The sequence below is a fragment of the Trachypithecus francoisi genome, unplaced genomic scaffold, assembly GCF_009764315.1.
Source record: "Trachypithecus francoisi isolate TF-2019V2 unplaced genomic scaffold, Tfra_2.0 Lachesis_group17, whole genome shotgun sequence".
Lineage (NCBI taxonomy): Eukaryota > Metazoa > Chordata > Mammalia > Primates > Cercopithecidae > Trachypithecus > Trachypithecus francoisi.
The window spans coordinates 13774873-13801943 of record NW_022681462.1 but is presented as its reverse complement, the minus strand read 5'-3'; the positions used below and the strand labels follow the sequence as shown (position 1 = coordinate 13801943).

The window sequence follows — 27071 nt, the reverse complement described above, 5'->3', positions numbered from 1 at the left end:
TTTATTGTCAGTTATCTCTTGCCCAACTGCCTTTTACCTTCCAAAATTTTGATGACATCTGTTTTGTGGTTACCTTGCCACTAATTCCTTTGCCTTGTAAGGTTTTTTTTTTCTCTCCTTTGTCATTTTTGTGAGAATTTGGAAGGGCATGCAAATAACTACATGTGCTCAATCCCCCATCTTTGTTTGGATGGTCCTCTATGTAGGACTTTGTATATGTTGCCAAGTCATTTGGAGCTGGTCTTGCTGCCAAAGGAAATCAAGCACTGGCATATATACTGTGTTTCCTTGTTTCTAATTTACCATTGGTTGTAAGGTACTGTTCATTTAGGTGCAAGTTTGATGAAAACAACACTATATTAAATGTACACATTGATTATAAGATACATAAAATTTCAGGAACTGTCAAGTGTGAATTACAGTGACTTTAGAATTAGTAAATTTGTGTGGATCACATGCTTGATATTTATTTTCTTTAAAGAAGTTTCAGGTTCTGAAAATGAATATATGATTTCTACTTTTATTGCGATAGAGATTTTGTTAGATGCTAGAAATTATAACTCTCTTCTTTGTACTAAATTCCTGGACATGGTTCTATTTTATTTGCCATACTCTGATGTAATTGTATTCATTATTTTTCTCCTCCATCCCTGAGCTCCGCACTAAGTTTTGATCTCCTCAAGAACAAGTTCTTTGGCTTGTTAACTTCATATTGTGAATGCCTAGCATGGTGCCGCTCAGTGGTTGCACTTAGTAGATGCTTTGGAAATGTAGGTTGAACCACACTAAAAATAATTAGAAGATAAAATGATATCCAGTGAAACTTCTTTTTTTTCACATAGGTATTTTTGAGATCAGACTCATTATTTTAAGGATATTGAATATTCATGAAAGAGAAACACATTTATTGAACAATTATTTGCTACAAATTTTCAAATATGTTTTTCCATGTACTCTTCTATGTCTTAATATAGAACTAAAAAAGCATAGGAAACATTTTTATTAACCTGTAACTTGTTTGGGCTTTAGGGCAAAACATGATCATAATCTAGAATCTTCCTTATTTTATTCTACTGATTTTTAAATATCAGGTAATAATTTCCTACTATATTAGTGCATTAACATTTTAAGCTGTGATGATGTATGCCTGTGTTAAATATATTATGGTGAAGTTGATCCATTCTCAGGGGACCTTGGTGGTTTATTCACAGGCTTTCATTTCAATAAGAAAAGGCTGTTCTTTCCTAAGTTATCTACTTTGGTTCTCTATTCAGCCATTGAAACAAAATACTAAAAATTTTATATAACTGAGAACACTGTGACAAACTGTTAGTAAAGTTGAAAGCAAACAATCAGGGAAGAAAGTGAAGGAAGATCCAGTTACAATATTAAAGAATTCACTGAAGAATTCTTATAAATTGTGACTATTTAGGGCTTGTTTACATTTCATTAAGAACTTGCCATAAAGACTAAGGGGCTGAGAACTTAATGGGTGCCACTACCAAATAAGGGTAGTCAAAATAGAAATAAATCTTCTGCGATATAACACAGTAACTTAACAGGAAGACTTTATTTACCAATCAGCCATAAATATTAATGATTCATATCGGAACTTACTTTTATATCATCTGTGAAGTTTGCTAGGCAATAGTGGGAAGATTCTTTAGGGCATAATAAACATCAAATTTAATCCAATATTTAGATACATCAATTTACTTATAAACTATTGATATACTAATTTAAAATACTCTTTAGTCATTCAGTTAACTTTCTTCAAGAGCTTTCTAAGCAAAGTAAATTAAAATAAAAGTTTGTCAGAAGATAGTTTCCATAGATATCCCTTTCCATGGATTAATTATACAAGTCTAAACTGACATTTGTCTTAGGGGTCAAAAGGCTCCATTTAGCATAGCACTTAGGCAGAGGGAGAGAGAGTTTAAAGAGCACTGCACAGATAATCTGTGGACAGAAATTTTAGTCCTAATTGTTTCTCTAACAAGATGATTGAATTTGTGCAAATTACCCTCATAGATTTCAGTTTCCATATTTGTAAATTAAGGGGTTTAGGGTCTGTCAGAGTTGATTTATGGGAGAGGAGGCACATGGACTCTTTGGAGAAACTGCTATTCCCTGCCCAGAAAAATGGTTTTAAGAATACATGAAAAAATACGTAACACACACAAACACACACACACACAGAAAATTTGGTACATAATTTCAGAAGACTCTTGTGAGGATTAAATGAAGTAATGAATATAAAGTGCATTTAGTAGGTAGTTTAAAATGTTATCCACCTTTCTCTTCCCCATGTTAGGAGGGTTCTTTAGCTTCTAAGTTTTTCTAGAAGCCATAGAAAACAGTTTTTCAGGTCTCTTTTGGAAAAGAAATATTTAAAAGTATACAACTATCAAGTTGCATGAGATATTTCACTTTTTATAAGAAGCCATTTCTTTCAGCACTTACTAGAGTTTGTTTTTCAGAGGAGTGGGTAGCAATCTGTCATCAAAGTGTTGACAAGTGAAATCTGACAAGGTAGAGGTGGTATAGCTGCGGGCCACTCCAAAATTTTCCACTATCTTTTCTATGTGTAGACAAAGGATTTCTTTTATTTTTTTCATTCTAGCTCACTTCATAACAGTCTTTTATTTCTATGCTTTTCAAAACAATAACCCTGAATTGACAAATTATTTTGATATTTAAGCATTGGTTTAGATAAGGGCATTTCAGTATTCTCTTGCCTTTATTTTAGCCACTTAGGAGTTATTCCTGAAATTCAGTTTATTTTCTCTTCAAAGTTACATTTTTTTCTATTTATTCAAGTGTAGCATAAAATTATACTTACAGAGTTTTAATCTAGAATTAATTATCATTGTTACATTGCTAACAGTTATGTTTTCTTTGTCCTTATATTGTTGTGGTTGAGGTACATCCTAAAAAGAATGACGTTCGTATTTTTGAAGATCAGAAAAGTAGGTATCTGTGTTGAGTGGAGGTGGTGAGAGATGATGATGATGATTATTGTTATTTGCTTATGCAGGCATACTTCCCCCCAATGCCTGATATAAACTATTGCAATTATTTTTTGAGGTCATGGAAAAAATGCACTTCAACTAGATACAAGTCTCTTTGGGATAATGGAAAATTGTGTGCAGCAAAATATTTAAAATGAGCGTTAGCAAACAAGATGTTTGTATTAATAGGAACCTAGAAAATGACTATGCAAAGGTCAGCACCGATCTTTAAATATTAGTGAAATTTAATTTGTTGCATGTAATGAGTAGAAAGAAGAGGAAGCAGACCACAATGAAGAAGCCATTGATAAATTGTCTAAATGTCAAAACTGCTTATAATACGGAAAATGTTAAATTGACAAGATCTATTTAACTAAGTGAATTAAACTGTTTGAACAATGCCCTAGAGAAATATTTTCCAAATTTAACTATAACAGAAGATTTTTAAAGATTTTTGCCACAATTTCTTTGAGGAAAGTGAAGGGATTCCTACTTTTCTTTCTAGGCATAGAATTTGTTCTAACCTCTTTTAGTAAGAACGATGCACAGATTATCTTGGAACATAGAAATCTGTCACCTTTTGCTTCATGTTGAAATAGCATCGTCTGACCAGTGGTTAGCAGCTGTGAAGAACCACAGTCTGGCTGGGGTCTAAATCTCTTTGGCACTTTGCACAGCACTAGCTTAATTGAGTTTAAAGCGCTTTTTATGTTATGCTCAGTTTTTTTTTTTTTTATATCAGTTTCTACATTCTCTTATTTTCTTCATATATAATGTTAGTGAAAAAAATTTTAAATGACTAAACATGCACAAACTTCATAACAAAGAATTAATATTATTCATACACACATAGGGATAAAGAACTTAATAGAAAGATGAGCAAAATATAGGAACAGGTAATTTATAGAGGGAACAAATTGTTTTAAAAATCCATAAAAAGATATTTGGTTTCATTAATGAATGGAGAAATGAAACTTAAAATTACAAGATAAATTTTCACCTACCAGGTTGGCAACAACTTAAAACTTGGATAATGCTGCATGCTGTTGAGGATATAGGAAAAAGTACAGTCATGTTATGGGTGGAAATGTAAATTTACCAATCATTTTGGAGGCTAATTTGGCAATACCTATCAAAATGTAAAGTGTGCATGTATATTTTCATGGTTATATTATTTATAAGGCAAAAATTAGAAACAGATTGTTTATTAAGAGAATGGATAAGTCAATTATGGTCACTATTCAATTGAACATATTGTGGCTATTAAAAACTTAGGTAGATCTATCTGTTTATGCTAACTGAGTATCCATGATGTGGTGTTCAGTGAACAAAGCAAATTGCATTTCTAAAAAAAATTTTATCTTTATGAAAACACAAAACAAACAAGTCAGTATGGGTATGCACGTGTTGTAAGTACATTTAGAAAGTCTGGAAGGCCACATGCCACACTGTGCAGTGGCTTCCTTCAGAGTGAGGAGGGCAGCTTGGAGGAGAACACATTAATTTTTACATCAAATACTTCTGTATGTTTGCATTTTTTAAAAAACAATAAGTATGTGTTACTATTGTAATTTTAAAACCTGAGAAGAAACAAAAGACCCGTTGGGCCTGGTGGCTCACACCTGTAATTCCAGCACTTTGGGAAGCTGAGGCTGGCAGATTACCTGAGGTCAGGAGTTTGAGACTAGCCTGGCCAACATGGTGAAATGCTGTCTGTATTAAAAATACAAAATTAACCTGATGTGGTGGCTCACACCTGTAATCCCAGCTACTTGGGAGACTGAGGCAGGAGCATCACTTGAAACTGGGAGGTGGAAGTTGCAGTGAGCTGAGATCGCGCCACTACACTCCTGCCTGGCTGACAAGAGTGAAACTCCATCTCCAAAAAAGAAAGAAACAAACAAAAGACCACACAGAGGCCTAATGCATGTAAAAGTTTATTTATTTATTTATTTATTTATTTTTGAGACTTGGTCTTGCTCTGTCACCTAGGCTGGAGTGCAGTGGCAGAACCATAGCTCATTGCAGTCTCCATCTCCTAGGCTTGAGCCATTCTCCTCTCTCAACCTCCTGAGTAGCTAGGTGTACAGGCAAGTGCCACCATACCTGCCTAATTTTTATTTATTTTTTGTAGAGACAGGGTCTTACTATGTTGCTCAGGCTGATCTTGAACTCCTGACTTAGAGCAATCCTTCTACCTTGGCCTCCTGAAGTCCTTGGATTATAGATGTGAGCCTCTGCACGGCTTTCTCTCTTCATTTTTTGCACACTTTGAGGTTATAAAGCTTGTTTTAAAAATAGGGACTTACATAGTATTTTTAACAGAATGCTTTGTGCTTTTGCATTTTGCTTCTGTTTAGTTGCTTAGTGTTATTTGTGAAATCTGAAATTTTATAATTAAAAATATTACCTTTGGTATTTATTGAATACTTGCAGTGGGTGCTCATTTTCAAATAAATATGTACTGAATACTTAGACTTAATATTTAGGTTGAAAAAGTGTCCTAGGCTTACCATGAGATGACACTTGTAAAAGAGATCTAGATACACATTTAATAATAAATTTAATAATAACATTAGAAGGTAAATATCACTAAGGGAGTTAGAACATTTATTTGATAACTGCTATTTGCCTAAAATTAAAGGATAACATTTTTGGTATTATAGACAAGTAGTTATGTAATACTCACTAATAATGCTGAGCACTTTTCATCTTCAAAGCATTATACAATACTAGTTAATCCTTACAACACCCTTACAAATGTAGGTCAATATCATTATCCCTATTTTTGCAGGTGGGGAAATTGAGGTAGAGGTTAAATGATTTGGAGTCAGTTTGTCATAGCAGGATTAGAATGAAGGCATTTTTGGCTTAGAGCCCAGCATTCAGAACAGTAGAACCACACCTTTAGCAGACTTAATTTCTATGTACTTGATAAAACATTACTTCTCATTAAATCATATTGAGGTCATCTCTACATTAAAATTCAGAACCAACAAGTTTGATCACTTCACACACACACCATTTTCTCTTTCGAGGCTTTCTTGACACTGTATTATCTTAGTCTGCCTTTTAAATTGACTCTTTATTGGAGAATTACCAGACTATCTATCTTTGACTTTATGTTTCTTCTGTGATCTTACTCAATGGCTTTACTCTCTATTTAGAAAATTCCAAAGTAGTTTTTATGTAGTCCAGGCCTCTCTTCTGTATTTCTAGCTACCAGCTAGACATATCTACGCAGAGCACTTCCTTGTACCTTAATCTCCCACTGAGTCTAAAATTCAACTTATTAACAAAACTTGCTCTTCTTCTAGACTAACCTGTTTCTATGTGTTTTTCAATCCAAGTCCTGCCCTTGAAACTAGGATCAACTAGGTGGGAACAAGTCTGGGTAAGGGGTTCCTGGGAACTAGGTATGACAAAGAAGAATAGTGTTCATGGGTTCTTTGACAGGATGAAGAAGTTGAATCACAGTTTAAGAAGAAGAGCCAGAGTTACAAACTGAGGGGCAAGGTAGAAGTAAAACAGGAGACCACGTAGCCAGGTTAGTAGCTAGGAACATTGAGGTGTGTGGTTTGAGTAGTTGAGGCAGTCATTGTGAACAGATGGAATGCACTGGCACCCATTTACTGGGCACATGATGATGCAGGCATGCCTGTTCAGTGAAGGCATGGTCAACACGAGGGGCACTATATGGGCAGTCACCAGATCCCCATCTATTGATGGTCACTCCAAATTCTTCTCTCTTACTCCCTTACACTGTCTCTTACAAATCATCGGTGCCCATATGCTGTTGATTCTTTCTTCAAAAGATCACTTACATCCCTTTCTTTCGTTATATTCCAGCTGCCACCATCCCAATTCAGGTCTTTGTTACTGAATATTAGTGTTATCTGTTCCTTTAATACCTTTCTAACAGGTCACTTGTATCAAACTTTCCTTCACTCCTCCAATATTTTACCTACCAGTTAATCTTCCAACAACATTTCTGATCTATTGATTATTCTTTTTAAAAATACCTTCCCAGATCAGAAACTTCCTTACTCCTAGTTAGCTACCTAGCAAATATAAAGTCCTAATTCCTGAGGTGGGCAAACACTTCCTTATGATGGCCCTGATTTATCTCTTCTACCTGTGCACCAAATCAGATTGTTTATTATTCCTCAAATAAGCCTTGCATCTTTCTAATTTATACTTTTGGGTATTATTCCCTCCTTTTTATCTGTCTCCCTCTAGCAAAATCTGACAATCCTCAAATGCCCTTTGAACCCCCCTAGCCCTTTGTTTATGTTACCAAATTAGCACTTACCACACACTTCATATTGTTTTTGTGATTATTTTATCTGCTACCCTGATTATATGGTGTTTGATAGTAGAGGCCCATTCTGTAAAACTTTGTATCTGTGACTCAGTAGACATATACATAAAGTGCTCAAAGTGTTTGTGATATTTAATTGGTATTTAAATCTCATAAGGTCCTGTGAGGTACAAATGAGCCATTGTTTCTAGTACTCCGTTCTTTGGGTACAATAGGTTAGTCTGAGCTTGAGGTCTCCTTATTTACCTTAGGTTCTTTGCAGTCTTCTGCTAATATACATCCATGTTAAATGTCTTATTGATGCCATGCTATCATTTGTCCTTGTTATAACTACAGCAATGTCTTCTATTTCTTAATTCTTTCTTTGCTATCATGTTTCACATTTGGATTTTCTTTGCCCTCAAGCTTCCTGTCCTTCCCATGTCTACCAAAATAGCTGACTTAAACTGGGGAACTGCATAACATACTTTACCCTGGGGAGAGTACAGGTATTTTGCAGATTTATTCAGTGGCAAGTAATCTCTACTTCTAAAACGTATATTTTATTTTTCAAAAGGAGATTATCAACAGTATAGTAGTGAAACTATTTCTATTTTGCATATTACTTTCTCAAAATTTAGTCTGTATGGTAAAATTATTCTTAAAACAAATAAACATTAATTTACTCTAATGTAACCCAAATTGGAGTGAAGGTATTAAACACTGAAAAGTTTTCAGGTTGTAAGTAGAAAGTGAAAAGGGGCTTTCTAGGATTCTCACATTTCTGTCCTCAAAATTTGGGCAATCATAGATTGCCCCCTATATAAAAAAGAGCAGCCGTCCTAAACGTATGTGAGGCTTAATTTAAATCATGCTATTTATTGTCTCATGTAGGAAGCTTGGATTCAAAGTGGCCTTCTGAGACTGTCATCAACCGCCTTATATAATTAAAGAGCAAACTGTAAAAGTTAAAAAGGTGTTTAAAAATAAATGAAGTTACATTATGGGTGATTTTTTTGTTTGGGTTTTTCATTCTACTGTTTTCATTTGGATAATTCTTTTTTCCTATTCAATATTAAATAGTTGGACAACTTGCTATATATTTTATTCATTCATTCTTTCATTCATTTCTCCCAATACAGCTACTTCTATTACAGTTCTATGCCATGTACATTGGGTTTTATTGATCAGAGAAATGTACAAGGGCACTAAGTGGGACAGCATTGCTCAGCTTACTTTGGTAGATGCCCCGACTATTTCACTACCTTTTTAATCCCTGCCCACACCCCCTTCTGAAAATGCAGAACCCGGCATTCTTCTGAAATTCTTTTCTTCTCTCCTTCAAAACAACTATTTATACACAAATACAATATTTGAATAATACAAGCTTAGTCTTGACTACTTCCTCCAGGCAGATTTTTCAAACCAGGAAATTACCAGCATTGTTTTTAACTGGTGGCACACTTGAGTAAGATTCAAGATGTTTAGAGGTCTTTAAAAAACTTGAGTCCTTTAAAAAACCTGCAGGACATACAAAGCTTGAAGACTAAAAAGGATATTGATTTGGTCCTCCCACCTTGCTCATCTACTTATTATAGATTTTTACAAACTTGTTTTATTTACTCCATTAATTTTCTTTAGTTTTACCTGATCTTCTTGGGAGATATTTGAAGTTAAGGAAAAAAGGAGGATGAATAACCCACATTTGACTGTCTTCCCCCCGCTCCCCCGCTAATGCATGACCACTTGCAAAGCTCCCTCCTTAATGACACAGATCTTGGGGAATCCACACGAGTTGTGACATTTTGTTCTTAAACCAGTCCAGTCATCTACTAATGGACATTGGCCATTTTCTTCTCATCCATGTACCCACTACTTGCTAATTATTGCTGCTATTTCTTCAGATGATACAGGCCACTCCTTGACCACCCATGTCTGCTTTTGCTGGATACAGATTCTGCTTTGTCTAGATACCACCACATTCACCATTCCTGCTTACTTTCTGCTGCGCACCACTTCCTGCAGCCACTTCTCCATTCTTTTTTTTTTTTTTGAGATGGAGTCTCACTCTGTCGCCTAGGCTGGAGTGCAGTGGCATTGAGGAGTGGAAAAATACTGAATATCAGAGGTCAGAAAAGTCAGGAAACTCCCCTTAATGCTAAAACAACAAGGTTGGAATGAGGAGTGGAAAAATACTGAATATCAGAGGCCAGAAAAGTCAGGAAACTCCCCTTAATGCTAAAACAACAAGGTTATCTGGAAAGACCCTAGCAGGGCAAGCGGCCGTTTGTGGTTTGGTCAAAGGGCGGGAACCAATGAACAAATGACTAATGTTTAAATGTTAGCCAATTGTAACCTACAACTGTAAAAATCCCCAGTGACTCTGTAACTTGCTGTAACTCGTTTGTGTCTGACTATAAAAGACGGCTGAACACCGAGCTCGGGGTCTCTCCCTAGGATCTGATACCTAGCTGGAGGGAACCGAGTTCGAACTCGAAATAAAGCGATCCCTGCCGCTTGGCTTTGTCTCTGGACTCTGGTGGTTGCTTTTGGGTCATCGCGGGTCTGGGCATTACAGCATGATCTTGACTCACTGCAACCTTCGCCTCCCGGGTTCCAGAGATTCTCCTGCCTCAGCCTCCCAAGTAGCTGGGATTACAGGTGTGTGCCACCATGCCCAGCTAATTTTTGTATTTTTAGTAGAGATTGGGTTTTGCCATGTTGGCCGGGCTGGTCTCAAACTTTTGGCCTCAAGTGATCCGTCTGCCTCGGCCTCCCAAAGTGCTGGGACTGCAGGTGTGAGCCACTGCGCCTGGCCAGCTTCTCCATCCTTATATGATAGGTCCCTTGTGGGGCCACAAAGGGATCCTTTATTAAGTAGGAGGAGAATGTCTCTCTCCTTCTTTTGTCCTGTGCTTTTTAATGGGAAACTAGAGCAGCGTTGTTTGTACATCAGAGCATTTTGAGAAATATCTTGTATATTTTTCTCAGTCTTCCCACCAGCATTGGACCTAGATATGGATCGTGGGTGCTGAGCTGGAAGACAAGTCCAGGTCATACTCTGTACTGTACTATGCTCAGGATTTCCCGTGTTCAAATGTAGAGAATTAATGGCTTGACTCTTGGCTTTGAAGCTCTTCACAGATCTCATTTTGCTTATTCTCCATGAAACAGTATAATTTTTTATTAATTTAGGACTTTCAAACTTAATGAAGATATGGGGAGTGGACCTATCAGTTTTTCAAGTAAAAGGTGTTTTTCTGCCTCTTAGAAATAGCCAGTGTAGATTATAATGAAAACTACACTACATTCTCCATTTCTGTCATAAGGAGAAAGTTTTGACAAATTATTACTCAATTGATTTAAACTGAAATACAAAATTTCAAGTGTTATCTTCTTTTGATATGTAAGTAAAGGTGCAGTCTTTTGGTTTTATCTATAAAATTTTATCTGTATTTAATTTACATGATAAGACTTTTTATATAGCAACAAACAGCTAAACTTCAGCCTTGTCTTATGCAAGTTGTCATAAATTAGTATTACTGGTATCTGAATAAAAACTAAATTGAGGAATATAACTTTTATTTTTCTAGTATAGTATAGAAGTTGGTGACTTTTGATGCTGAATGTCAGAGGAAGTATACACCTGTTTTACCATCTTTTTTCTTTCTTACTTGCAATGGAATATTAACCCATTTGCATGTCCTAATTCAAATACCTTCTCTTGTATCGTAATTCTCCACATCTGGATGTTTTTCCTTCATAAACCGCCTATTGTGCTTAGTAGTTATTTATTTCATACTGTGAGATTACCACATAAGGTCAGAGATCATATTTATTGTTTTATTTTTTTCCATACAAATTTGCGTAGTGATAGATATACTGAGTAACAGAAAGCAGCAACTGCAGTGTTAAGGTAATTGAGTAAGTGTATCCTGAAAGCAGTCCTGATGTAGGTACTTTATTATACCCATTTTATAGCTAGGGACTCTTAGAAATAGAGAAGTTAGGTAATTTGTCCAAGTTAGCTACTAAGCTGAGAAATTAGAATAAGAAAACAGGCAGGCAGATTCTAGAATCCACACATTAAGCTAAATAGATGAAAAATAAATATTTAATTCATTAGCTGATATTTTAAAACAAACATTCCAGACCTCACATTTCCAAATGAAAAGGCTGCAGTTTACATATTCTAATACAGTAAGTATTTTAGTTAAGAAGAAAGCTTAACTGTAAGATGACAATTCTAAAATTAGCCTCATAAAACGAACTGAAAGCAATTCCAAAGAACACTGCATTGGAAACATTTTCAGTAATAGTAAGCTCACTAGAGTCACTTCCAAAGTGACAACTCTGAAAGATAATACTCAGTTTAACTGAAAAATTAGTAACTAGCTTAGTATCCCTTTTTCTCTACTGCTTGCTGATAATGAACTGCATTCTTTCAGTTAGTAATGCAGTCCACTAGCTTTCCAACTCCATACCTGTATACAATGGCAGCCAGCATCTAGGCACAGCAGATCTGGGGATTGAGGGATTCCTTATTTCATCTCTTACCTTTAAAGGCATTTAATGCATGGAAGAAAGTAAATTCAGATCAACCCAAATTTTACTATTGTAGCCTGTTTCCTCTTTACGCTTTCTAACTTCACCTTTCTATCACTATCCACGGTGCACCTTAATCTACTGTCATCCTTGGGTCATGCCATCTCTCTCTTTTTTTTTTTTTTGGAAATGGAGTCTTTCTCTGTTGCCCAGGCTAGAGTGCAGTGGCGCGATCTCGTCTCACAGCAAGCTCTGCCTCCCGGGTTCACGCCATTCTCCTGCCTCAGCCTCCCCAGTAGCTGGAATTACAGGCGCCCGCCACCATGCCCGGCTAACTTTTTGTATTTTTAGTAGAGACGGGGTTTCACCGTGTTAGCCACGATGGTCTTGATCTCCTGACCTCGTGACCCATCCACCTCGGCCTCCCAAAGTGCTGGGATTACAGGCATGAGCCACGGCACCTGACCGGGTCATGCTGTATATACTATATATACTCCCTCCCATAACTCTGTCTACCCCAATACAGTAGAATACTGTGGTTGCAAACAGACTCTGGAGCTAGTCTGTGTAGATCCAAAGCCTCCACCACCTGCTTGTTATGGTAGATCCAAAGCCTCCACCACCTGCTTGTTATGTGACCACTCTGTGCCTCAGTTTCCTCATTATAGGAATACTGATGGTACTACCTCAAAGAGTAGCTATGAGGATTAAGAGAGTTAATACATGTAAAATGTTCGAAACAAGTGTTGTCTGTTGTTATCACCATCATTTTCTTCCTCATCTTTTTCTCCATCATCATCATCATCATCATCATCATCATCATCATCTGGTGAAATCCTATCCTTCTTTGAGGACCCACTAACATTTCACAACTTCTCTGAGCTTTCTCACAGCCCAGCTGTTCAGTCAAGATTGGGCCCCTCTTCTGTGCTGCCACATTTTTCATTCTGCCGTTTCAGTCCGTAGCATACTGTATCGCATTAGTTCAACATGCATCTGTTTCTTGATTGTAAGTGCACTGAGGTCACATAAATGTAAGGAGGAAGGGCAGGCCAAGGAAGTTTGTACTATGTCTGAAATTATTTTGGATTATCACCCATATGGATACTATGGGAAATATTTTTAGTCACTCCTAATGTTAAAGAAGCCAAAAGATTTTTCCTCCATTAAAATGTCTTAAAATATTTTTCAAACTTCATCATTCAGAAGTTTACTAGAAAGAACATTTCTTTCATGATTCTATAAATAAAATGTCTATAGTTTAAATTATTGTATGTATTTCTAATATGTAGTATAACATAAATACAGTCTAGTACTATATGGATTTCCAAGCAAACATTTGAAAATTACATAAATTCCTTTCAAACATTTGTAAAATGTTGACCTTTTTTCTAATGCAGACTAGCCCTCTCCCAATCAGTCCAAATCGATGAGGTAGTATTTGATTAAAAAGAAAAGTATTGATAGTGTCCATCCCTAGCCCCTGCTAGGGGGAATACAAGATGTATATTATTACCATCTTGTTTTTTTTAAAAAAACCCACAGAATAAAATATCTGGATCCATCATGACATGCAGATTAACATACTAAGCTGAATGCTAATGTGGTTTCAGAGTTTACGTTTAAGTAATTATGTTTCTTATAATAGTAACTATATACCATTTACCTTGCAAATTTCACTTTAATTAGCCTGTTTGTATGTAGGATATTGTAAATACTTGCTTTATATACCAAAGATGCACCACAAAATGTGCTTGTACTTAATAACTACCAACAGATGTTTCCTTTCCTTAAAAATAAACTTAAAAAAAATGCTTAAATACTAAATAATTCTAAATATACTCAGAGCCTTAACCAAACATATGCTATTGAAAACCCAAATACTATATATATTCTTCTTACCACATTTCTCAATGTGATGACATACTAAATCCAGGAAAAGGAGTGTATTTTTCCTCTTTCTAGAGTTTATTTCTGGATGGTTAACCAAGGATACACTAGAGCATGTTTATTCTAATGGACCATATTTCAAATAACAGTTGTGGCGAATGATTCTTTTTACTGTTTTTTAAGGTATCTTGGTTTTATTGGCAATAGAAGATAATTAATTGGCACTTCTTTTTAATTATTTTTTAAACAGGACAGAGATTCCTTCTGCCATCAGATGTCTTTCTGCTTGACTGAACTGCACCTGTGGTCTTTGAAGAATACCTTACACATTGCGGGTAAATGAGCTCTGGATTAATTTCAATATTTTTCAAATATGTTACACCATTATAAATAAGTACTAGCAAAGGTTAGAGCCTGAATTCTCCAGCTGGAGTTGCATTCTTTATGCTTAATGAAAAACTGGTTAATGGAAAATAATTCCTTTTAATTACTCTTACTAACTTAATATTTACAGCTTGAGTTAGTTTTTCAGTTTTGAAAATTAATCTTATTGGCTTAATGTTTGTTCTCTCTTAAGATATACACATGTTCAATTTTTTTTCTGGGATTCTTCATAATAACATTTATATTTATAAATATGTACAGGATAGCTAATGGTAAAGGCATTTCTATTTGATATTAAAATAACATTTCAAACTTATAGCTAAGATGTACAATTATTTTCATGTTCTTTGTTTTTCACATTTTTTGGGGGGAGAATAATATGTATGTTTTAACAATGCTTATTAACATAGGATGTAGTATACTTTATAAGAAATATCTTTTAAAAATCTTTAATTATACAAAGTAACACTTGTATTTAGGAGAAGAATATTATTTATATCACTTAAGCATCATTATTAAGAAAATGGTTTACCTTACAAAGTCTTGTTCCTTCATATCAAATATAGAATTAAGGATGATTGTGATAGTTTCATCAAGTTTATCTGCTTTAAAATGTAAATAGATTGAAATTTCAGTTAAAGTAGATTTAACATTCGTTTGCTTCCTCCTAAAACTCTTCTAAAATGCCAATAAAGGAATAAAAATAAAGAAGGCATAAACCCTTTCGAGAGAGGGGACAACTGAAATTGGATAAATTTTGGAAGATGGGAGGGAAAGAGGAATTAGCAGAGCTGTAAAACCTGAATATAAATTGCCTGCAGAGGAGAGTTCCGGTGACAGCCAATTTAGGACTCAAAATTCTGGAAAGATACAGGAATTTGAGGAGCCAGATATTGTAGAAGATGGTATGTATCATGAGAGTGACAGTAAAGGGACGTGAAAGTTTGCAGAAGAACTTGTGAGATACCTTTCATGCTGTGGAAATACTTAATTAAGGAGGCTCTAAAGTTGGGAACACCAGGGGCAGTGGAAGACCTGCTGAACAGAAAACAGGCATGAAATGGAAGGAAGCCTACATACTGATGGGTGAGGTCTTCTTAATCACAGTTGGTTCTGAGAATGTCATACCTGTTTGTATACTTTCCAAGAAAGAAGGGGCTTGAGGTATTCCTCTCTGGAATGACTGAATGACCCTAGAAAGAAGACCTTTGTACATAGATGTTTGAGGGAATTCTTTGGTGAAATACCCGGGTCCTTGCCTGATCGGTGAAGCTCACCAGTTGGCAAGCTCTATTTGTCTACACAGGGCTTCCAATCAGTTTTTTAGTGCCTCACTTGTAAATACAAACAGAGAACTAAGGATCACCAGATATTTGAGGAATATCTTCAACAGGAAAGAAAACAAAATGAATAGGTGAATGGATCTCTGAAGAAACAGAGATAATGTAGGAAGGGGGAAAAAAGTACAACAGGGACCTAAGGAAAAATACTAAATCCGTGAAGCAAGAAACAAAAACAGAAGCTTCAGAAAACATTTGAAATTATACAAATCTCTTGGAAATTAAAAATGTGTTGCAGAAAAAATTCAAAATTCAAAAGTGTAAAGAAATCTCAGAAAACAGAAAAAAGAAATCCCAAAGTGAACTTATTTTACTGCTGGCGGAAATCTTTAATTGAAATGTTTTCTTTTCTAATCATAATTCCCCATTTTTCATCTTATTCCCTTATTCTCATATATCTAGGTTTTATGCTTCTTCGAGATGGTCAGTCTTTTAATTGCTTGACATTCTTCTAGTCCATTGGGACTTCTTCACATATCTTCCTACCCATCTTGGACGCCATAGTTGGAAGTCTGAGCTATTCCATCTTGATCCCCTTTTACCCCTCGTCTTCTGTTCATGCCCAGCAAATGCCTTCCCTACCCCTCCGTGTGTCCTCAAGTTTTCTATCCCTGTTCCTTCTATTCTGAGTCAGTGAATGGTTTTTAGAGAAGAATCACACAGTGGTGCACAGTAGCCCCATGGGAATAGTCTTCAACCCCAACTGCATTTTTGCAGGACCTACCCATTCTCTCTATTGGGACATTCTTCTATTTAACCTTTTGTGAATCCTACTTCTTTAGGGCTCAGGTTTATTAAGTCACTTAGAGAAGCCTTTCCTGCTATCTAGACTAAATTAGTAACCCTGTTAATGTGCTGTCATTATGCTCGATGTTTATTTTTAAAATGTTTGAAATAATCACAAACTTACAGAAAAATTGTCAGTACAGAGAATTTTTTTTCTTGAACCATTTGAGAGTTGTAGCCTGATGCTTTATCACCCCAAATACATTCATGTGTATGTCCTACAAAAAGGATTTTGTCCTGCATTACTGTATAGCCACTGAAATCAGGAAATTAATAATGATGTACTTCAGTCTAAATGAACCAGTTCACCAGTTGTCCCATCATTGTTCTTTTGTTAGGAAAAGGATTTTTGTTACAGTAACACATTGCATTGTTACCATGTTTCTTTAGTATCCTTCATTCTGGGTTATCCTTCATCCTTCTTTTTTTTTTTTTTATTTAAACTTTCATGACCTTAACATTTTTGAAGATGTTAGGCCAGTTATTGTGTAGGATGATCCTAAATTTGGTTGTATTTGAAATTTCCTCACAATTAGATTCAGGTTATACATTTCAGTGCATCCTATCAGGTGGTGCATAATTTCAATTTGTCCCTTTCCTGATGATATTCATGATTACCTGATAAGATAGTGTCTGCTAGGCTTCTCCACTGCAAAGTTAGTTTTTTCTTTGTGGTAAGTATTTCATAGGGAAGCACCTTGAAATTATGTAAATATTCTGTTCCTCATCACACTTTAAATATATTATTATATATGATCAATTTATTTTATCTCTGTGGATTCAAGTTTTCCACTTTATGCAGTTGTAATAATATAGTCATATCATTATTTTATTTTATTTCATTATTTATTTTGATGTTTAAATTGTCCCTGATGTGGCCAGAGGGACCCTCTTCAGACTGGCTTCTGTGTCTTTTTGACATGTCCCTGTCAAAATCTGAGCACTTTAATTCTTTCTGGTACAACAAATGTTCCAGACTCATGTTGTAATTTCTTCTTCCTAGCCTAGGAATCAGTCACTTCTCTAAGGAGCTTTATTCCTTTTAGAGGGTAAGGGTGTCTAGAAGCCAAGTTCTGCTTTAGGTGCACTCATTATTGGAGTATTGCTGCTCCCAGGCCCTCTCGGTGGACAGAGCTTGCAGAATGTATGTGTGTATGTATACACACATATTTACATCCACATTTATTTCTATATCTGTCTATCTCTCTATGTTGAAACCATGAGTTCACACTGGTACATCTCATTCCTATCTACCACCATAGGGTTCATTCTAATTTTCTCCCTTTCTATATTTGTATTTTTCTTCTCAGACAATGGGAAACCTGGAGCTCCCTTATTTTTTATTTATTTACTTAATCAGTCACCCTATTTGCAGTCAATCCACTATCTCTGTGGCTGCTCCCTCCCCTGTATGGATACCCTTCTCACCCCATGTGGATTTGATATACCATGTTGGGCTGCCCCCATATGTAAATGTTCTCCTTACCTTGTTTAGCCTCTAATACCCACACCAGGCCGTTGCTTCATGAGAATGTTCTTACCCTGCTGGAGTTCCAACACACCGTGTCAGGCTGACTCTCTGAATGGACACCTTCCTCATCCAGCTCTGGCACCCATTGTAGGGCAGGTTTTCTTAACTGGATGCTCTCTTTATTCTGCTTGCGTTTTGACAATCCCACTCTGGGCCAGATGCAGTAGGTCAGACTTGTGCAAATAATTCAGGATTCTTTATGATCTTCATAGTTCTGTTCTAGAGTTGTGGCATATATTTGGATGTATGGAATGATGGGTATAATTATAGGGTGGAATATTTTAATAGAGATATTGTCTGCATATATAGTGCCTATGGTTCTTAGATTTTAAAAAAGCCTTTTTATTGAAGTATAATGTATGTACTGAAAAGTGTAAAGATCATAAGATTATGTTGTGAACCATCAGAATGTGAAAACACCCATAAAATCACCATCCAGGACAACAGTTAAAATATCAGTATCCAAGAAGTCCTACTCATGATTTTTCACAATAAATCCTTATTAGATATATTCAGTCTAATAGTAGACATAAACTGCATTCTTTAAAATTGTATGCCTCTACTAATGGCATGATGAATAAAATAGAGCTTTAACAAGTACATGCAATTGACTATTTTGAAAGACTATATTTGAAAAGTTAATTATAGCAGTAATACTTTTTTTTTTGAAGTCTTATTCAGTTTCAGAAAGTCTGGAGCAGTCAGTCACTAGAGGGCAGCCTGTACTGCTTCCACCTATACTCTTTATCCTTATGTTAGTAACTGAGAATTATTTTGTATGGAAGAAAACAAACGTTCCTTCAATGAAAGAAATATTTTATTATTCATAGATATGAAGAAAATGGACAAAATTATTTTGTTATCTTATATTTAAATTGGAATAATTCCTTGGTTAAATGAATCTTGACATCTGGGAAGCCCAACTTTGCTTCTTAGGTAGCCCCAGCAAAGTGTCCGAATTTAGGTTTAGAAGGGATTTTCCCTGCCTAAACAAGTTTCAGATAATAATTTATCCAAACCTTCCTCTAATCTTCCCTTTCTCCTCTGCGGATTTCTCCCAAATGCCATAGGATAAGAACTAGACTCTTGAGCTAAATTAGAGAAAAGAAAACCACAGCTCAGAATCCAACAGGGCATTTTCTTCCATCCACTGATTTCATTTGGCATTGCTTAGTGGCAGTTCCTTTTGGTAGCGCCCTGTGAAAAATATCAGAGGATGTGTGAAAGAGAAAACTTGGTCTTTCTTGATTTCAGTTCTTTACTAATCTTTTTCTCATGCCATTCTAGTTTTGTGTAAATCTTTTCTCATTAGATTGATAAACTTTCCAGTTTCTGCATATCCCTAGAATACATGAACTCATCTCCAGATGCTTTTGAGCCATTTTATTTCTAGTAACATAAGGAGACTGTTGCTGCTTTTCTCCCTACCCTTCCCCTAATATAGTATGGCTTGGCTTCTTATTCTTGGGGACTTTTTAATCATAATTTAATGTTATTTCTTCCTTTCTATAGATAGAAACATTGGGATTTACCAGTATTATGACAAGAAAGATCCACCAGGTAAAATACCCATTCTGTGCAATTAATTTTTATTAACTAAATATTCTAAACCATGAAATACTGACCATTAAAAACGCTCTTCTTATGAGCTTTAGATAAATTCTAGAATTTTAAGAAAAGTCCCGTCAGTTCTTTAGAAAAATGCTGAGGTTGATATCTATCTGTTCTATATAAAATAAAGTAGTATCGAAAAAATGCTGTAGAAGGACATGAAAATTTTCATTTTCCGGCTGATCAGGCTGATAACAGGGCAGTCTATTCACGTTTATTTATCAGTGTCCCAGTAGAGGGCATTGTTAATGCATGGGTCCTACTGATGCTGGCCTCCTGGATCCTCACCTGATATCTGAAATAGGCATTTCTGAGTGAATGATCAATTTTCTTTATCTGATTAATCCTGTTAATCCCAGAAGTTTTATGATGGGCCAAAAGGTCTTTCTAGCTAGAGTTACTTCCTGTTTTGGTCTCCGTTGAAGTGGGCTTGTGTGAGCATCCTGTGTGCTTAGCTTAGTGGTTAATAGGCTGACTTCATGGTTCTGATGACAGACTGAAGCAGCTTCTGTTCTGGGCTCTGTTGCAGTTCTCTTTCCTATCTGATGAGATTGGAAGCTCAGGATATTGGTCCAGCTATTGTGCCCTTTCACTGCAAATTTAGGAAATATCTCTATGAAATGAAAACATCCAAATTATAGCCTTTTTTTCAACTGTCTTTTTAGAATCTAAGCATAATTTATTAATCTCAATAATGCATGTAATGTTAATAATACATTATACGTGTACATATTAAAATGTAAGGCATTATAGTAAAAATAAATTCTACTTTTGTTTTTTTCTTTCTATCCCTTCTGCTACAATATCAGCGACAGAGCATGGTAACTTAGAAGAAAAGCAGAAGCTGGCAGAGTGTAAGCTTACTTTATATTTTTTGGAATTATTATAAAACTGGAAAGTTCAGTATTATAAAATATTCATCTGGAACAAAGAGGAAACATTATTCCCTCCAAATTTCTTAAATTCCCATTAGTTAGGAATATAAACATATGAGTAACAATTGTATTTGTCAGGCCTTTCTAATTTAGACCATTGAAATCTCTATTCAGTTTTGATAAAATGTATGTTTATATAAACATAAACTTTCATAATGAACTATATATTAGTATATTTAAGATAATTATACCAAGCTTAAATTCTGATAGTAACATTTAATTATTCATACTTTGCCTAAATTGTTAACATGTCTTACCCATTTTAAGAAAATAATATTTGTAATATCAGTATTAGCATTTTATTCACTCTAGTCTTTTCTGATCTCCAGTATATGTTATATATATTATGGTGACAATGTAATATGGTTTCAATGACATAAATTAAACATACATTAAGATTTTTTTGGATTATAGCTAGAGCTGAAAATCCCATTTGTTCTCTTGTTTTTTAAATGGTTGAACTGACATTTAATTTAAAAAAATAATGTATTAGTAGCTGCAACACAGATTTAAAAATTTGCACATACGTTCTACATCAAAATTGTTTAGAGGCCCAAATTCATTTGCTGAAATAAGAAATATAGCAATTCTACTCTCAAATTTAAGTATCTATGTATACTACATATGTATATGTACATGCAACACACACATAAGCACAAATATACATGTAACTCTTGTTTGGAATTATTAATGAGGAGAATCCAAAGATGAATTCATTTTTCTGATAAAATAGATATGAGTTTAACATTTTTAAATTATTTTAAACAGAACTATTTTTAATTTATGTTAGGCTAACATGATGACTACTAAATAATTTTATCTTTCAATTAAATTTATTTAAAGCAAAACAAAGGCTTATCATTATTCGATTGTGGTGTATACTTTAAAGAGAACTGTTTTAAATTAAAAAGAGCACTATTAGGGCCTAATTTGTTAAAACTTGGATTTCCCTCAGATTTTTCCATAGTTTTAAAAGGTGAAGCTTTAATGCCTAACTTCATATATTTTTATGTACAGTTTTATTTTTTATTTCTTTTCATTTTATTTTATTTCTTTGCTCATATTCATTTACTCATGATAATTTTTTTTTGTTTGTTTTTAGGTCTGAGTAGGTTACTTGTAGAATTTAGAATTTCTTTTGGATTCAACATTTAATTATTTACATGAAAAAGTTAGTAAAGAGTACATCATTTACCATGAATTACTTGATTCACAAGCCTAGCAAACTTTCCCTGGGATTCTCCAAGCCTTGTTGGTTGTCATCGTAAAATTATGATTAGGGAGATTGTTTTGTGGTAAAAATCCTGTTCCTATGACAAAGCCTTTCAAAAGGCTTGTCATTTGATGATGGAAATGAAGCCCACTTCCTCTCAATTATAGAGGTGTTTTATTTTAATCTTCCTAAGGCACACTGCTAAGCAGAATTTCCTTTTTAAATCTTGTTTAACTAACTGTAGTACATGTTTTATTTGCCAGCACGAGATTATCCTTGGACGCTCAAAAACAGACGCCCAGAAAAACTCCGAGACTCACTCAAAGAGTTGGAGGTATCTTTCAAAAAGTTTCAAAAATGGCAACAAACAAATCTGTTTTTAAAACATCTTTCAACAGCTTTAATTTTCATAAAGGATCAACTCTCATGGTGATGATAGCTTTGCTTTTGTCCAGTGATGAGTTCCAAAACAGTTGCATCTTTGTGTGGCATGTTGATCTTTTTTTGCTTGCAAATCGGAGGCACTTTAACTGATAATGACAATGTGTATAGCCAACTATGCTCTCTCTTTTTCTGTTGTACTTCAGGAGCTGATGCAAAACAGTCACTGTGTGCTGAGCAAATGGAAGAACAAATATGTCTGTCAGGTAAAATGGTTTGACAAGCCTTTGCAGTGTTTAACCAATGGAGCTGAAAACTATGTAGTAATTGGTATTCTTGTGTTATGTTAGGTAATGGACAAAAACTTTTTTAGCAGTGGTTATTTCATAGTTTGAGTTCTACTTGTTCTAGAGCTAACATTAGACAGATTGACACAGGCCACCAGGCCCATTAATCAGTATTAATCAGTATAGTTGTACTGACATACAAACACTAATAAAAAACTTTTCATATTGTATTTTTTTGTTTGAAGTTGTCTGAATGTTGTAGTAGATGTTTGCTGGCATAGATTTAATATATTTTTGAGTGAAGATGAAACCACAGGGCAAAAGACTTTTTGGCATACTATTCTTGTAAGCATTTGTGAATATCATTGCTTATGCAAATCAGCAACCCAACTACACACAGTTAGACCTATGATAACAAGACATTTGGTCCTACTTTTTGAACCCTCTAAGCTGTGCTGTTTACTATGGTAGCCACTAGTCATATGTGACTGAATAATTAAATAAAATAAAAAAATCAGTTCTTCAGTTGCACTACCCACATTTAAGTGTTCAATAGCCACATGTTACCATATTGGACAGTACAGATACAGAACATTTCCATCTCAGACAGTTCTATTGGACAGTAGTGTTAAGGCCTGGACAAATGATCTAAGTATTGAATGGGCAGATTCAGAACATAATAATTGGTGTACACTGATTACAAGATAATGACAAATGCTTTAGCTTTTCTGATAGGCTTGAAAAGTACTATATGTCTAGAAAAATTTAATATACTTGTGATAAAAAGAATAATTATTAGTCATCTGTGGAATTGAAGTTGCATTAGCTCTAATAATAATTGTAACTGATATATTGAATCAAATATTCCTATATTAATTTAAATTATTTTTTACAATGTGATTTATTTTGTGTAATCATTCTTGTTTGTAGTTTAGGCCCATAGTTCTATTCATAAAGCTACAACATCAAATTTGTAGCAATTATAAACAGATCTTAATCTACTACTTGAATATATACTATCATTTTTGTGGATTCTAGTTTTTCCTCGTTTTTTGTCTAAACTAGTCTACCTTTACTCATGGATGCAACTAGTTACCTTCTCAACTGGCATAAATTTTTATTTTTCAGAGATCTTTTACAAGGGTGAATTAGCATTTTTAGAATCATAGTACTTCTTAAATTTGCCTTAGGATACTATTAAAAAGGATGGAATTTTACAAAATTAGCTTATTTGCATAATAGTACATTTCAATCAGATTTTAAAACTTGAATGCAAAATACGCTCCAGAAAGTTTCAGACTTACTACAACTCAAACTTGTAGTTTTCAATGCCATTACTCACGTTAAAAACAGGCTCAGAATTATTTGACTGGAGGGCAAGCCTGCCACCTATAGTAAGAGGCATGTCTCGTGGCCTCCACCCTTACCCATCACACAGGGTAAATTGCAACATGCTGGGCATCTTAAAATATGCAGTGGAGCATCCCAATAGACAATCCTTTTTAGATAGGGTTTAATCATTTTAATAGTAATTTTTTTTTTTTTTTTTTTTTTGAGACAGAGTCTCGCTCTGTCACCCAGGCTGGAGTGCAGTGGCCGGATCTCAGCTCACTGCAAGCTCCGCCTCCCGGGTTCCCGCCATTCTCCTGCCTCAGCCTCCCAAGTAGCTGGGACTACTCGCCCGCCACCTCGCCCGGCTAGATTTTTGTATTTTTTTAGTAGAGACGGGGTTTCACCATGTTAGCCAGGATGGTCTTGATCTCCTGACCTCGTGATCCGCCCGTCTCGGCCTCCCAAAGTGCTGGGATTACAGGCTTGAGCCACCGCACCTGGCCTAATTTAATAGTAATTTTGTGTGTGTGTGTCTGATGAAGGGATGTCTGGAGAAGAATGTCCCTCACTATTATATTAATTCAACTCAGAAAGGGAGTTTTCATGATAAAATATATGTAAAATTACTTTTGTAATTTACAGTAATCTAATTGGTTAATTAGGCTGGTGTACTAATGAGTCTGCTTTTTTTTTTTTTTTTGAGATGGAGTCTTGCTCTGTCACCCAGGCTGGAGTGCAATGGCGCGATCTCTGCTCACTGCAACCTCCGCCTCCTGGGTTGAAGCAATTCTCGTGCCTCAGCCTCCCAAGGAGCTGGGATCACAAGTGCACGTCACCACACCTGGCTAATTTTTGTATTTTCAGTAGAGACGGAGTTTCACCTTGTTGGTCAGGCTGGTCTCGAACTCCTGACCTCGTGATCTGCCCACTTTGGCCTCCCAAAGGGCTGGGATTACAGGCGTGAGCCACTGCGCCCGGCCCGAGTCTGCTTTTAACATTTCTAACAGGACTTATCTTTTTTGGTTGTTCTATTATATTCTGTGCTTCATTTCTATGATTATAAAGATATTTCTAAAATAGACCTTATACTCTCAGCACATTCTTGATGTGATATATTTTCACAAGATAACTTCACCTCCACACTGCCCACAGGTCTAGGTTAGTCTTCACATATTTAAAGTCTTTGAGAGACCACCTAACATTATCCCTCTACTTCTTCAGTTTCTAGTTAAGACTGTTAGCTAGTTCTTCTAAAAATCTGTGTGTGTTCTATTTCAAAAGATCTCTGTTATAACAATAAATTAAAATGTTGATGTTCAAGCTACATTATTAGCATAAGGAAATGACCCCCTTAGCCCTTTCAGTTAATTTTTTGTTAAATTTTTCTTAGTTATAAAGTAAGTAAACCACTTCAACAGGCTCCCCAAGGGACCTCCTTTTGTGCACATATCCAGTATGGTGGTTCCAGAGATAACGTGTCAGCTGACCGCAACATAATGCTCTATAACTCTTAGAAAAGGAGTGAAAAAGTTCATCAACATCTTCATGCTAACACATTTGGACTCTCAGTCTTTTAATTTGGCTACTCTTCTGCTAATGTATATTATTTCCTCCCAAGAAATGGTAAATTTAGGATTTGCGAATTTATTTTAGTTGTCATCCCTTACTGCTTTAGAAAGTGCAGTTGTTTAAAAATGAGCCAGGCAACCACAGCAACGTAAGATTTCAGAGGATGCAATCTGAGGTTGGATCTTTCTATGTGTCAAACAATGAGGATTTGTAGGTTTTCATCATTTACTGAAGCTTAGTTGATGTTGTCAGTCCAATGATCTGCACATTGTACCATTTAGAAACTAATTCCCCCCACCTATAAATTCAGAATAATTTTCTTTCTTACTTTGGAGGATAGTAGTTTATTTTATTTTTCAAGATCTTTACTTATTTTTTCTCCTGTTTTTATTTTTTAATTTTATTTTTGTTTTTTTATTTCCATAGGTTTTTGGGGGAACAGGTGGTGGTTGGTTACATGAATAAGTTCTTTAGTGGTGATTTCTGAGATTTTGGTGCACTCATCACCCGAGCAGTATTCACTGTATCCTATTTGTAGTCTTTTATCCCTCACCCACCTCCCACCCTTTCCTCTGAGTCCCCAAAGTCCATTGTATCATTCTTATGCCTTTGCATCCTCACAGCAAACTCCCACTTATGAGTGAGAACATACAGTGTCTGGTTTTCCATTCCTGAGTTACTTCACTTAGAATAATGGTCTGCAATTCATCCAAATTGCTGTGAATGCCATTATTTCATTCCTTTTTTATGGCTGAGTAGTGTTCTATGGTATATATTTACCACAGTTTCTTTATTCACTTGTTGATTGATGGGCATTTGGGCTGGTTCCATATTTTTGCAATTGCGAACTGTGCTGCTGCAAACATGCATGAGCAAGTATTTTTTTTCGTATAATGACTTCTTTTCATCTGGGTAGATACCCAGTAGTGGGATTGCTGGATCAAATGGTAGTTCTACTTTTAGTTCTTTAAGGAATCTCCACACTGCTTTCCATAGTAGTTATACTAGTTTACATTCTCACCAGCAGTGTAAAAGTGTTGCCTTTTCACCACATCCCTGGCCAAATCTATTATTTTTTAAATTTTTTGATTATGGCCATTCTTGCAGGAGTAAGGTGGTATCACATTGTGGTTTTGATTTGCATTTCCCTGATCATTAGTGAGGTTGAGCATTTTTTCATGTTTGTTGGCCATTTGTATATCTTCTTTTGAAAATTGTCCCTTCATGTCCTTAGCCCACTTTTTTTATGGGATTGTTTGTTTTTTTCTTACTGATTTGTTTGAGTTCATTGTTGATTCTGGATATTAGTCCTTTGTCACATGTATAGATTGTGAAGATTTTCTCTCACTCTGTGGGTTGTCTGTTTACTCTGCTGACTGTTCCTTTTGCTGTGCAAACGCTCTTTAGTTTAATTAGGTCCCAGGTATTTATCTGTTTTTATTGCATTTGCTTTTGGGTTCTTAGTCATGAAATCCTTGCCTAAGCCAGTGTCTAGAGGGATTTTTCCAATGTTGTCTTCTAGAATTTTTATAGTTTCAGATCTTAGGTATAAGTCCTTAATCCATCTTAAGTTGATTTTTGTATAAGGTGAGATATGAGGATCCAGTTTCATTCTACATGTGGCTTGCCAATTATCCCAGCACCATTTGTTGAATAGGGTGTCCTTTCTCCACTGTATGTTTTTGTTTGCTTTGTCAGAGATCGGTGGGCTGTAAGTATTTGGGTTTATTTCTAGGCTCTCTATTCTGTTCCATTGGCCTATGTGCCTATTTTTATACCAGCACTATGCTGTTTTGGTAACTATGGCCTTGTACTATAATTTGAAGTTGGGAAATGTGATGCCCCCAGATTTGTTCTTTTTGCTTAGTCTTGCTTTGGCTATGTGAGCTCTTTTTTGGTTCCATATGAATTTTAGGATTGTTTTTTCTAGTTCTATGAAGAATGATGATGGTATTT

At 35.3% G+C, this 27071-nt stretch overlaps 1 protein-coding gene across 6 annotated transcripts in view; it reads left to right on the top strand.

Annotated features, from left to right (window-relative positions):
• WDPCP (WD repeat containing planar cell polarity effector) overlaps positions 1–27071 on the top strand; it is a 493313-nt gene that overhangs the window by 90340 nt on the left and 375902 nt on the right. For all 6 annotated transcript variants that reach the window (XR_004443968.1, XM_033239210.1, XM_033239211.1 and 3 more), the window contains exons 2-6: positions 13997–14081; positions 19300–19347; positions 20208–20252; positions 21810–21880; positions 22134–22193. Coding sequence is in view for 5 of the 6 variants with exons in the window: in XM_033239210.1 (XP_033095101.1) it covers positions 14021–14081; positions 19300–19347; positions 20208–20252; positions 21810–21880; positions 22134–22193 (285 nt within the window). In the remaining variant the exon portion in view is untranslated. The remainder of the gene's footprint in view (positions 1–13996; positions 14082–19299; positions 19348–20207; positions 20253–21809; positions 21881–22133; positions 22194–27071) is intronic.